The sequence below is a fragment of the Neophocaena asiaeorientalis genome, unplaced genomic scaffold (genome assembly GCF_003031525.2).
Source record: "Neophocaena asiaeorientalis asiaeorientalis breed wild unplaced genomic scaffold, Neophocaena_asiaeorientalis_V1.1 scaffold648, whole genome shotgun sequence".
NCBI lineage: Eukaryota > Metazoa > Chordata > Mammalia > Artiodactyla > Phocoenidae > Neophocaena > Neophocaena asiaeorientalis.
Window position 1 is genome coordinate 7,019,034 of NW_020172781.1, and position 13,343 is coordinate 7,032,376.

General features: G+C 51.2%; 1 protein-coding gene across 2 annotated transcripts in view; it reads right to left on the reverse strand.

The window, feature by feature from the left end:
* The window catches only part of TPST2 (tyrosylprotein sulfotransferase 2), a 21,044-nt gene extending 8,789 nt beyond the window's left edge, over positions 1-12,255 (reverse strand). Inside the window, exons 1-3 of one of the 2 annotated variants that reach the window (XM_024741536.1) lie at positions 12,165-12,255; positions 6,850-7,755; positions 2,649-2,847 (exon numbers count right to left, since the gene is read on the reverse strand). In XM_024741536.1, coding sequence (XP_024597304.1) covers positions 2,649-2,847; positions 6,850-7,691 — 1,041 coding nt within the window. In that variant the 5' untranslated portion in view covers positions 7,692-7,755; positions 12,165-12,255. The remainder of the gene's footprint in view (positions 1-2,648; positions 2,848-6,849; positions 7,756-12,164) is intronic. The other variant, XM_024741535.1, reaches the window with a different exon arrangement.
* Between the last annotated feature and the right edge of the window lie 1,088 nt (positions 12,256-13,343).

The window sequence follows — 13,343 nt, forward strand, 5'->3', positions numbered from 1 at the left end:
CTTCTCTTCGTTCCAGTGCGCGGGCTCCTCATTGCGGTAGCTTCTCTTGTCGTGGAGCACGTGCTCTAGGCGCGCAGGCTTCAGTAGTTGTGGCGCACGGGCTCTAGAGCGCAGGCTCAGTAGTTGTGGCGCACGGGCTTAGTTGCTCTGCAGCATTTGGGATCTTCCCGGACCAGGGCTCAAGCCTGTGTCCCCTGCATTGGCAGGTGGATCCTTAACCACTGCGCCACCAGGGAAGTCCCTAATCCCGTTAATGAATTTTTTATTATGAAATATAGCATATATACAGGCAAGTATATAAAGCACCTAAGTACAGTTTAAAGAATGATAACTATTATTAAATAGTAAACATTAAAATTAATAATAAATATTTAAAACAAAAATAATAAAATCATAAAAATAAGCCACATCCAGGTTGCCAACACCTACGCTCTCCACGCACTCTGGGTATCTACCTTGGATCCCTGAGTATTTCCACAAGTAGATGTTTAAAATCAACTGATGTCAGGGCAAGAGGAAGTAATGAGACCTACAGATGGGCTTGCATTTCAAGGACAAGGGCAGAGCCGCCTACGCTCAGTGTTAGTAAATTCTCTCCGTTAAAAAGAAAGCTTGCAGGAATTCCCTGGTGGTCCAGTGGTTAAGACTCCGCACTTCCAATGCAGGCGACACGGGTTCGAGCCCTGATCAGGGAACTAAGATCCCACATGGTGCACGGCGTGGCCAAAAAATAGAAAAAGAGAGAGAGAGAGAGAGAGAGAGAAAGAAAGAAAGCTTGCACATGTTAAGGACTTGTTGGCATCAAATGGAGTCTTTCTCCTTGAGTCCACTGAAGAATTAAAGGAGAATAAAGAGTAATGACTCTCTCCCTTTCTGATTCAATACAAGAACTGTTGGGTTGAGGGGGGAGGTGAAATGGGTGAAGGGGGTCGAGAGAATATAAAATAAACAAGCCACAAGCCACAGGGCTGTAATGTACAGCACGGTGATTATAGTCGGTCATATTGTACTGCATATGTTGTAAATTTGCACAGTGACAGACAGTGGGTGACTAGACTCAAATCGTAGTGATCGTTTTGCCAGGTGCATAAATACCAAATTGTTCTGTCAGACGCCTGAAACTACAATAATATAATAAGTCAGTTATAAGGCAATAAGAGAAAGAAAGAAAAGAACTGTTTACTTTCTAAAATCAGCATGTGCTCGGAAATGCCAAACGCGGGCTTCCCTGGGGGCGCAGTGGTAAAGAATCCGCCTGCCAGTGCAGAGGACACGGGTTCGAGCCCTGGTCCCGGAAGATCCCACATGCCGCGGAGCAACTAAGCCCGTGAGCCACAACTACTGAAGCCCATGTGCCACAACTACTGAAGCCCGTGCGCCTACAGCCCGTGCTCCGCAACGAGAGAAGCCACCACAATGAGAAGCCCGTGCACCGCAAGAAGAGTATCCCCGGGCTTCCCTGGTGGCGCAGTGGTTGGGAGTCTGCCTGCTGATGCAGGGGACACGGGTTCGTGCCCCAGTCCGGGAAGATCCCACATGCCGCGGAGCAGCTAGGCCTGTGAGCCATGGCCGCTAATCCCCTGCTCACTGCAACTAGAGGAAGCCTGCGCGCAGCAATGAAGACCCAATGCAGCCAAAAATAAGTAAATTAAATAAATAAATTTAAGGTGCGTGCCCTTTCTTCTCTAGTTCAACAGACCAAACACAAAGTAGTTCTCTGAAAGTAGAATCAGAGGACTTTAGAATTAATTTTTTAAAAAATGAGAAAAAAAGAAACGCCAAACTCAGCTTAAATTAAAACTCTGGGTCTCAATGACATAAGGGGTAGGAGGGCTCTTCCTCAGGCCTGGGTCCCATTTTCAGATATTTTCATTAACTTCGTGTCTCTGAGGAAGTCAGAACACAGCAACCAGAGTGAAGGAGAAGCTGTGACAGTGACATGTAAATAATATCGACTTGGTAACTGTCCCACACCCAGGATTAGCCTACTTTTATGCTCCAAAAACATCTTCTCAAAGTCATTTCCCCTTGACCACCTACACTAAGGAGAACTTAAAAAGTAATTTAAACCACCCTAAACTTACATTTGTCTGAGAAGTAAATATTAAACCTTATGGGGTCAGGGACTTCCCTGGCGGTCCAGTGGTTAAGACTCTGTGCTTCCACTGCAGGGGGCACGGTTTCGATCCCTGGTTGGGGAATTAAGATCCCGCAGGCCTCGAGGCAGGGCCAAAAATAAATAAATAAAATTAAAAATTAAACCTTATGGGGGCAATAAAGGGACCCATCGTTGATTTATTCACACCCAGTCTCAACAGAGACTTGAAGTGCTTTACAAACAGACGAACAAACAGCCAGGGAAGCAGGGGGAAAAGGGTAAATCAAAGTAGAGAAATAGGATGGAATTAGTGCATGAATGGGCCTGCCGTGAGATGCTATACAGTGAGAGAGGCAGGCTACCAGTTGGTTTTGAGCTTCCTTGTGGCCCAAGCAAAAATGGAAATACAAGCAGCCGTACGAATCACCGTGTCCCTGAGACAGAAACAGACCAGCTGCATAGGAATCAAGAAACTGTTTTCTGGGGTAGCTGGAGCCTCCGCCCCCACCACAGCCTGAGCACGCATCTCCCCGTGTGCACGTGCACTCACCCGGTGTGTGTTGTTGATGACGATGGGATCGGGGTTGCCGTAGTTGGGCGGGTTTGCATAGGGGTCATAGCCAAGCCGAGCCAGCATGGGGGCGATCTGGGCCATGTCCCTCAACACATCTCCAGGGATGTGGCCAGTCCACTTGGAGAGAGCTTCCAGGTTCACGGGCTTGATGACCTGGTCTGTGGATCGCTCGATCCTGGGGAGAGAGGACGGGCTGGACGGGGCACGGGCAGACCCAGGTGGTGCTCAGGTGGGCTCCCTGCTCAGGGACTCTGGGGCAGCAGGAAAGGTTGGGGGGACTGGTCCCCAGGGCCCACTCGGCTCTTATCAAGTATAAGAATGTGGGCAAGTCATATGGCCTCATCATACCTGCTCTGTACAATGGGGATAAAAGCATGGGGTGGGAAGCTGGGAGAAAGGGCTAGACAATGCACACCACTTCAGTGGTGTTGAAATTCTGCTTCCTTGACCTCTCTGACTTTTTAAAAATTACTTTTTATTTATATGACTAAGATGAGTATTTTGTTCTTGAGAAGTAATTCTAAGACACAAATGGTAAGGCGAATAGCGCCTGGGGTCACCACTCTGAGTCCTTCAGCTCCCTACAGGGACCTGACCATAGCATTCTGAAGCGTACCCTATCAATCTGTTTTCTGTACTTTAAAAAACGGAGTGGCTAAGCGCAGACTCAGGGGCCAGACTGCCTGGGTGCAGATGCCAGCTCTACCAACACTGGCTGTGTGGCCTTGGGAGACTGACTGAACCTCTCTGAGCCTCAGTGTCCTCACCTGTAAAATGGTAATCATAATAGTACTTACCTCACGGGGCTGTTCTGGGGAGTAAATGAGTTAATAATAAAGGAGTATCTGGTACATTTTAAGGTCTCAGTGTTAGCTCTCTCTTTCTGTCTCTCCCACACATGTACACACTGAAAATCTGTGGTTTTGCTTGCAGATTTAAAAACAGAAATTATATACTATACATAGTACTGGTTTGTAGGTGGGGTTTTTTTTTTTCCCCGCTCTCTCAATACCTCATTCTTTTTCCATTCCCCTAAAGATGGATATTTACGTTGTTTTCATTTTGCTGTTAGGATGAAACAGTCATCATCTTATATGTGCTTCCTTGCTCTCCCACACAACGGGGTTACCAAGCTGTGTGAATGATGATGATCTTACCAGTTATAGTTCAGAGGCTTTACAGGATACAGGGTGGGGAACTCCTAGGATCGAGGACCTATTTCTAGATGCTTCCATCCCAACTAAGAGATAACTTGGGAACAAAGAACAGAAGCAAACAGATGGAGCAAAAGGAAGATGGGAAGGGGGGGTGAGGGGAACTGGGCAGGGGAGAGGGTGTGGACTGGTGGGGAGGGCATGGATCTGGAGTCTGAAGACCCGGATTTAAATCTCAGCTCTAGCCAGTGTGTCAAAAAATCACAAATACGGTTCTAGGTATTTTCACCATAAACATCTTCACTGCAAACAGTTTCACCCCACAATTGGCCATAAGGCCATTCTGCCCTAAGGGATAAAATCACTGGTTGACAGCTACGTTACACGAGAAAGTGATAACATATCAGTTTCTGCAAATCCTTCGGTGAGCTACTCTAAGCCAGATTCTGTTAGAATTTTCACCGTTTTCAAGACACATCAGGGATCAAGTAACCATTCCTTTCTGAGGGGATAGGAGGAGCTTGGTTCTTCTTTTGCCTCTTTTTTTTTTTAATTGAAGTATTTACAATGTTGTGTTAGTTTCTGGTATACAGCAAAGTGATTCAGTTATACGTACGTGTGTGTGTGTGTGTGTGTGTGTGTGTGTGTTCTTTTTCATATTCTTTTCCATTATGGTTAGTACAGGATATTGAATACAGTTACCTGGGCTATGCTGTAGGTCCTTGTTGTTTACCTATTTTACATACAGTAGTGTGTATCTATTCATCCCAAACTCCCAACCCATCCCTCCCCTACACCCTTTCCCCTTTGGTAACCCTAAGTTTGTTTTCTACATCTGTGAGTTTGTTTCTTTTTCATGAATTAAGTTCATTTGTGTAGTTTAGATTCCACATATAAGTGATATCAGACGGTATTTACCTTTCTCCGTCTGACTTACTTCACTTAGTATGATAATCTCTAGGTCTATCCATGCGGCTGCAAATGGCGTTATTTCATTCTTTTTTGTGGCTGAGTACCATTCTATCGTATATACGCCACGTCTCCTTTATCCATTCATCTGTCGATGGACACAGGCCACTTCCATGTCTTGGCTACTGTGAGCAGTGCTGCTATGAACACGGCCTCCGATGTCTAATACTGTGTGATAAATCTGGCAAAGATGGCAGGAGGGAGAAAGTAAGTGTATCTAAATTAGCTAAAGAATCATCATTAATGCTCTCGAAGGCAGCTGTCCCTTTCCTATGAACCACAGCTCAGTAACCTTCTGGTTTTGACAGGTGGGAGGGATAACTATACTCAATGAAGTATTTGCAGAAACTGATACGTTATCATTTCCTAGAGTAATGAAACCAGAACGGTCAATCAACCAGTGATTTCACCTTTTATAACAAAACGCTTGCTGCAAAGATGTTTACAGTGGACATACCAGACACGATCAAACATGTACCTGGCCTTTGCCACAACCCTTGTGTCTCCAGGACTTCCCAGGACAGAAATCACACAGGTACATCCCAGAACTTGGATAGGAGCCAGGCTTGATACGAGTCAATAAACGAAGTGTCCAAAAATAGATGTTAAATAGAATATGGTGATCGTGTAGTGGAATATTATGCAGCCATTCAAAATGATGTCACTGCAGAGTGCTGGGGCCCATGGGCAAGCGTCCCAGATACGAGGTGAAGAAAGGTTACACAGGAACATGACCAGCAGGACTCCAGTTTTATCAATATACCCTGATCAAGGACGAGCAAGCCACAAATCAAAATCTGGGTGTTGGGATTATGGGTGGGTTTTCTTTCCTGTTTTATGGATTTTCCCAGTTTCCTGCAATCAGGATGTATTCCTTTGGTCATCTGATGTCTTGTCATGATGATTTACAAAAATCCCGGCTCCAGCACCAACTGGTGGGGGTACCCAGCCCACGGGCACTTCGCTGCTAGGAGCTGCTGAGAGCCTTCCGCTCTGCTCAGGGATCAGGAGCTCTTGGGGGCAGAGCCTGGGAGGGTCCAGCCATGAAAGAAATGGGAGGCATTGTCCCAGGAAGGACCGCCCTTCCACTGGGCTGTTGAAGATGCTTGCAACCGACCAGGATGGAGACATGGGAACAGCACACTCTGGTGCTGCACTGTCTCAGGAAAGTGACAGCCTCCTCAAAGGAGGAAGGCAGACAGCGAGGGACAGAAAGGGAGGGAGGATGGGTCCCAGCCACGGAGGGCTTGAGAACACAGGCACTGGAGTCCAACAGACCTGCGTTCAAATCCTGGCACCACCCTTTGCTAGCTGTGTGGCCTTAGGCCAGTAACTTTCCTGAGACTCAGTTTCTCCATCTGTAAAATGGGGATAAGAGCAGTTCCTATGTTCTAGGTGGCTGTGGGGATTAAAGGAATAATGACTGTTTGTGGCTGCACTCAGTGCTGGCCACACAGCAGACACTCAATAAACGAGAGCGAAGGTGAGCCTGATGAGTATTCCAATAAAAGCAAGATCAACACTGAAACGATGATAACGGGAATAAACCACCTAACGTGTATTAACCCATTTGATGTTCACACGTGAACATAGGTAGATTCTATCCCTATGCTACAGATGAGGAAATGAAAGCACAGAGAGGGAGAATTACTTGCTCAAGGTCACACAGCTAAAAAGTGGCAGACCTGGGATTCAAACCCAGACAGCCTGGTTCCAGAAACTATACTCTCAACCTTTACCTGCTACAGCTCACTACAAAGCATATTCACAGTTTGGAGAGGAGTGACTGCCCCATTTTTTGGATAATAAAGCCGAAATTCAGGAGGTATAGTGACTTATTCAATGCCACAGAGCTATGAGGTGGGAGATCTGGTTCAAGGCTGTGCTCTTAACCACTCTCTTCCCAGATCTTCTCCAGTACAACAGAGGAGGCTCAGAGAGGCACAGTGACTTGCTCAAGGCCACACAGCTTGGAGGGGCAGAGCCGACCTTCCCACTGAGCGTCTCTGACTCCGGGATCAGGGGTCTGAGCGGAAGGTGGGGGCTCCACTCACTTGGACAGGGAGACGCCGCCGGGCTTGCCGATGAGGTCCTCATGGTGCAGGACGGCGTCGCTCCAGGAGATGCCGAGGAAGTCGAGGATGAGCTTGAGGGAGCGCCGGGGGTGCAGTACCAGCTGCTCGTAGTACACGGGCAGGCACTTGTCCTCGCCCACTTCCATGCACTGGGCGTACATCACCTCAATGGCCTTGTTCCACTTGGCGAGGCAGTCACGGTAGCTGCTGAGGTCGAAGCCGGCGATGGTGACCTTGCGGGTGATCATGGAGTGCACGGAGGCCCGGCCGTCCCGCACCATCAGCAGGAACTTGGAGTTGGGGAACAGGCGCGACAGGTAGACAGAGGACTTGAGCGTGAAGGGGTCTTTGTTGCAGAGGACGCGGGCCGGCTCTCCGTGCTTGGCGATCACCTCCAGGATGAAGGCCTGCATGGCGGCATCCAGCACCTCGTCTGTCACACCCGCCTCGTCCAGCCGCAGCTTCTCCCGGCCCGACTTGGACCAGGCCTGGCGCATGGCCAGCACGCGGGGGATGATGCGGGTCTCCTCCCCGCAGCGCACCTCGGGGTGGGCGTCCAGCATCGCACGCATGAGCGTGGTGCCACTCCGGGGCACGCCCCCCACGAAGATGAGCGGCATGGCCTTGCCGTAGCGGTACTCCACGTGGTCCGTGCCCACCATCACCAGGTCCTCCTGCTCCGGCCGCATGGCCCGCCGGGGGCCCCGGGGGCCCCCCAGTGCCACCCGGCACTCCAGCACCTGCTGTCCCAGCTGGACCGCCAGCACCAGGGCCAGGGCGAAGCCGGCTGCCAGCAGTGCCCTCCGCACCGACAGGCGCATGCTGGGCCCGGGGCGGGGGGCGCGCTTCAGCGACAGGTGGGCGGGAGCCCCGCCGGGCTCACATCTGGGGAGAGAGAGGGACACGGGCGGTCAGGGAGGCCTGCGGGCTGCAGGTGCTTTACCATCCAGACCCCAAGAGCGGCAAGTGTGAGGGTGCTGACGTGCAGAGCAGAACGCTGCGGGGCACTGCATCCATCTTAATTCATGAGATCCTCCAACAACCGTAAGCGTAGCTGCTACTGTTACCTCAGGGGGCCCGATGGCCTGGGTTCAAATCCCTCCTGGCTACTCCCTAGCTGTGAGATCTTGCCCAGTTCCTTAACCACTCAATGCCTCAGTTTCCCCAACTGATAAATGGAAAGAGTAATAATTCTTTCAAAAATGGACTTTCTTGAAATACATTTATGTGAAATTCTTTGACATGTGAAAATAATAAAGCACTAGAACCTCAGATTTCAGCAGCACAGTCGTTTGATAAAGACAGGGGTTTTGCCTGTTTTGTTCACGGCCGTCTCCCCAGCTCCTAGCACGGTGCCTGGCCCCTAGTAGATGCTTAACAAATATTTACAGAACGTGCTTGGGTCCAATGAGCGGGGCCTGGCCCAGAGTAAGTGCTAGGAAATGATTATGGTACAGCGAGGAGGGAACCAAGGTACAGAGCGACTGTTCACCGTTGTCCAGCTGGAAAGCGGCCAAGCCAGGGTCCATGATTTTGACCCAGGCCAGCAGGCTCACCAGCCGGCTCTGTGTCTGCTCTGAGTGGCCACAGTCTGCCTCTGCAGGAGAGGCTTTTCAGAAGGTGCAAAATATCCTGGTCTGGGCTTCTTCCAGAATCGCCGTCCGTTCGTTCAGCCTTCACTCGGAAGCAATAAAAAGGTTTCAGGCACCTGCTCGAGGCTGGAGACAGGACAGTGGACGAGACAGCCAGGCCTCTGGCCTCAAGGAGCTTACCACTGAGTGGGGGACGTGGACGGTACACAAGCTACCGCCAGACCGTGATAATGGCTTGCAAAGAAATAAGCTGGACACCATGAGAGAGATCAAGAAGGGGAAGGAAGAGGGAGGTTAAGGAGGAGGTGACGTCCAAGCTGAGACCTGGATGAGAGGGAGCTGGCGGTGTGAAAATGTGTGGGAAGGGTGCTCCAGGCAGAGGGAACGGAGAGTGCAAAACCCCAAGATGGGAGAGAGAGGGTTTGGTGTGTTCAAGAACCTGAGAGCAGGCTTCTGGGGCTGGAGGGGAGGGAAGGGGAAGATGGGGTCCTCAGGGGATGGGGAAGGAGCTGGACTTACTCTACGGGCAGCCCCTGGGGAGAGGGCCTGCAGGGGTGGGAACGGAGGCGGGGAGGTCAGTCAGGAGGCTCCTGCCCGTGTCCTGCGGAGACTTGGGGATGCTCAGACTCGGGGGGTGACGTGCGAACAGGGGGAGGGGATGACTTAGGACATGAATTATGACCCTGGGCCTAGCTCCTCACCCCTCCCAAATGTCACTAATAAAGATGATGAGACCTCAATGCCAATTCTTTAGGTAGGGGCTGGTTTCAAAGAGTAGGGGTCCACCAGCCCAGCCACCCCTTCTCTAGTCACTCAAACGTCAGATCTATCCTCCTCCCCAATTCACCCTCAAGGCCCTTTGATTATGCAACCTCAGCCCAACGCTAAAGGTGCAGACCCAGATGCTGGACAGACAGCCCACCTCCGACCACCCAGCCCTTCTCTGCCTCACCCCCGCTGCGTTTCAGAACCTTTGTTTCCTCTCTCACCTCTTTCTAGAATCCAAGTGAGGGCCTGAGGTCTCTGGGCATTCAAGGAGTCAGACAGACCTGGGTTCAAATCCCAGCTCTGCCATTTCCTGTGTGGCTGTGTGAGCTTGGGCAACAGACTTCACTTCTCTGAGCCTCATCTGTAAAATGGGTCTAAGAGTGTCCACCTCAAAGGGCTATTATGAACATTAAATGACCCCCTTTAAGAACTTAAGAATGTGCCCGGCACATTGGGAGCATTTGAAAGAATATTAGCCATGATCACTGACTGGTTATTCATTTACCCCGACATTTCATGAGTTCCTACTGTGTGCGGGAGTTGGGCTATGGAGTTAAGAGACACAGCCTCAGCCCCCCGAGTCTACTCATACTGTGGACCCACACTAGGGAGGGGGTGACAGGTTCGACCTGTGTAGGTGAGGGAAGGTTTCCTGTAGGAGGCAGCCCTTGTGCCGAGTTCTAAGCAGTGGACAGGGAAGTTTTGAACAGCCAGGTGGAGAAGAGAGAGAAGGGAGTTCCTGGCAAAGGGAACAGCCAGTGCAAAGTAACAGGCAGGAAAGAGCCCAGCATGCCGGGGGGCTTCAGGTGGCTTGGCGAATGGGACAGGGTCTGAAGGGAAAGGAGTGGGAGGCGGCTTTCTTCTTTGGATGGGAGGTTCACCGGAAACCACTAAAGGACCCGGTTGGCAGCTGGACCAATCCACCCACGAGGGCCTGGGCTGCCTGGGGCCCCTCAGGCCATAGCAAGTGGAAAATAAACATCAAAGCTGAAGAAGCACACAGCCTCGGGGCCTGGGGTCGAAACTGCTAAGAGGCCCTGGCATTTCCTGGCCATGTGTCTTCGGGAGAGTCACTTCCTCCATCTAAGCCACAGTTTCCTCAGCTACAAAGACGGGTGGGTCCACTGACCTCAAAGGCTGCTGTGAGGATTCTAGAAGCAACTGACAAAGCAAAGATGAGTCTCATCCGGGGGTTGCTGGCTTCTCTGAGCATCAGAAAATAGCTGGGGACCCTCTCCCCAGAAACCTGAGCCTGTCATATGCTGCTGAAACTGTTGGCAGTTAATGTGTACACTGGATTCATGTCTGGCAGGGGAAATCTAATTCCAGGGCTACTTTCAGCGGGGAAGCAGGCTGGACAGGACACAAAGTCCCTCAGAAACCCCTCTATGGAGCTCTCGGCTTCTTTAAATGCTCACTGAAATTCTCCCCTTAGACCTGAGAGTAGAATTCTGCCAACGATTATTATTTCAGTGTCAAAACCCTGGGGGACTGTCAATCACACTTTAGCTTGAATTAGTACAATCACCCTTTCTTCCTGACACTTGGTGGGGAGTGAGAGACTGAAGCTTTGGGGAACAGATGGCGATGGGGGATGCAGAGAAAGGGAGAAAAGGGGATAATTTGGGAAAGTGGTTTCCAAAAAGGATAGACACAGTGTGCCTGCCCGTGTGTGTGTTTGTGTGTGTGCGTGTGTGTGTGTGTTGTATGTGTGTGTGTTTACGTACTCTTCGAGCTTCTGTTTGGGGTTGGAAGTGACTTGGATACTAAATACCAGGGGAAAAGGCCTGGAAGAAGGGATAGACAGAATTTTTTTTAATGTTATCAACTCATGAGTTTTGCTTAATACTGAGCGTTCATCTGGCTACAGCACTTCAAAACAAAGCAGTGAGTTGTGTGTTTTTACATTGACTGAGCACGTCCTCTGCTAAAGCTTATTCCATGCCTCACGTAGCGGGATCCTCTCCGCCAACTCTGGGGTAGGGATGCCTCCTGCCCAGCAAGCAGCTCAGAGAGAAGAGGCAACTTGCCCGAGATGGATGGCATGGCTGGAGTGGCAGGCCTGGGTCAGACCAGGCTGAGGCTGAGCTGTTCACTTTCCTTGGACAGCACCCAGCGAAGGGCTCATCTCAGTCGCCAGGAGAAAACAGCTCAAAGCGGGCAAGTCAGCCGTGAGGAGGAAACTGCACAGACCTGGAGGATGGCTTGAGAAGCAAAGGCAGGGCCACTTGGCAGAGGGAAAGCAGCTGGGAGCCTACGAAGCAGAAGGTGGCCTCCTGACCACCCAGAATCAGAGACTCCGCCCATTCCAGGAAGGGCCAGAGGACCCAGCCCAGGGACTCCGGCCTGCCCTCCGTCCGCACCACCCTGTTGGACCCTGTCGAGGGAGGTGTCCCGGCATCCTGGCAGTGAGGATGGTGGCTAAGACCCTCAGACTTGGAGTCTTACAGCCCCAGGTTCAAATCCAGCCCCTGCCACTTGCCAGCTGGAGAGCCGGACAAGGGACTTCGCCTCTCTGAGCTTCTGTTTTCTCCTCCAAAAAAAGGGGGGATGATAAGAAGCTTTTCTCAGGGAGCTATTATGAGGTTCAGGGAGCTTTTGTGTGAAGGGCAAAGCAAGCACGCCAAGAACACTGAGGCTGGAAGGTGGCACGCAGAGGGCTGGGTTCTGGCCGTGCTTGAATCTGCCCACTAATGCCGGGTAAGTCCTGCCTGCTCGGGGACTCAGCCTTCTCCCATCACCAGGAGAATCACTTTCCTAAGGGGTGAGGAAGAACAGAGGCCTGCCCTCTCCACGCTGCTGGGATCCAGCTTTGTCTGGATTTCTAACAGAGGAGAGAGCTGCCTGGGGGAGTTTGCTCGGCTGCCCAATCAGGAGGCTGGGGGCTGTTCCTGGAGAAGCCGGGTCTCTGGGGGACCTTCGGGAAGCACTTACCTCCCCTGGACACTCTCATCCCTGGGATCTAGCCCTCGTGGCTGCTTGCTAAGATTCTCCACGGGTTGAGCCCTGCAGAGGCAGAAGAGACGCTGCATTAGGTGCATTAGGGGTGGGTGCTATGGAGAGGGGCTGGGCCCCCTCGGAGGGGCAGAAGGGGATGCTGGGCTTCCCAAGGGTGCCCGACAGTGACTCTGGGAGACGAGCGGCAAGGCAGGGACAGGCCACCTCCGCCCAAGATGTTGAAGCTGGGGTCTAAATTCACTGACTCAGCCAGGGAGTGAACTGGCCCACTTCTCAGGCAGAGGGGTGTCAGCTGAGAACCTGAGCTAAGGCACTGCTGCCTTAGGAAGTAATGGGTCTCTTACAACCGGGCTCTCCCTTCTTCTTGGCCCAGGGACCTTGGGCTTCAGGAAGAGTAAATATAACAAGAAGCAACAACCACCACCACTGTACCACGAATCACCATCTGGAATTGCTGGGTATGGTTGAACAGGCTGTGCACTGCTTAACTCCAAAGGGCACTGCGTACCCAGCCTATGACAAATATGGCGCCCCCTGGAGTTGGACAATGCCGTGCCGCCACTGCCACCTAACACTGACCAAATGCCTGCTGTGAGTGCCTTGTGCCATTTAATCCCCCAACGAGGAAAGTACGATACTCCCAATTTTACAGGTGAGGAAATGACACCAGAGGAAGAGCAACTGACCCGGGGAACCAGGATCGCCATCCACATCTGTGAGACTCTGACGCCCAGCTCTTAACCACTGCATTAAAGGAATGGGCCGTGAACTCATGGGGTCTGGCATGAAGCCTGGCTGATGTGGAACCAAGGAGATTTTGGTGTACATGTCACTACTATGTCCTTACCATTTACTGGGGGAGGGGGTGGGTGGCAGATTTTTAGTCCAATTCTCGCCTTCTCCCATTTTACAGATGTGAAAATTGAGGTTTGGGAGCAAAAATCTCTTCACAGAGTCACAGAGTCTGAGGCTCATCTTCCCTCTGCTTAGTCCCAGCCCAAGAGGTGGGGTGGGGGGGTTTAAGGATGCAGCTCTGGAGTTGGATGATTCCCTGACTAGGTAGATTGTTGTTCTTCCGAGCCTCGGTTTTCCTATGCTGTAAAATGGGCTATTGGGAGGTTTAAACAAGACAATAGCAAATACTCAAAACTCTCA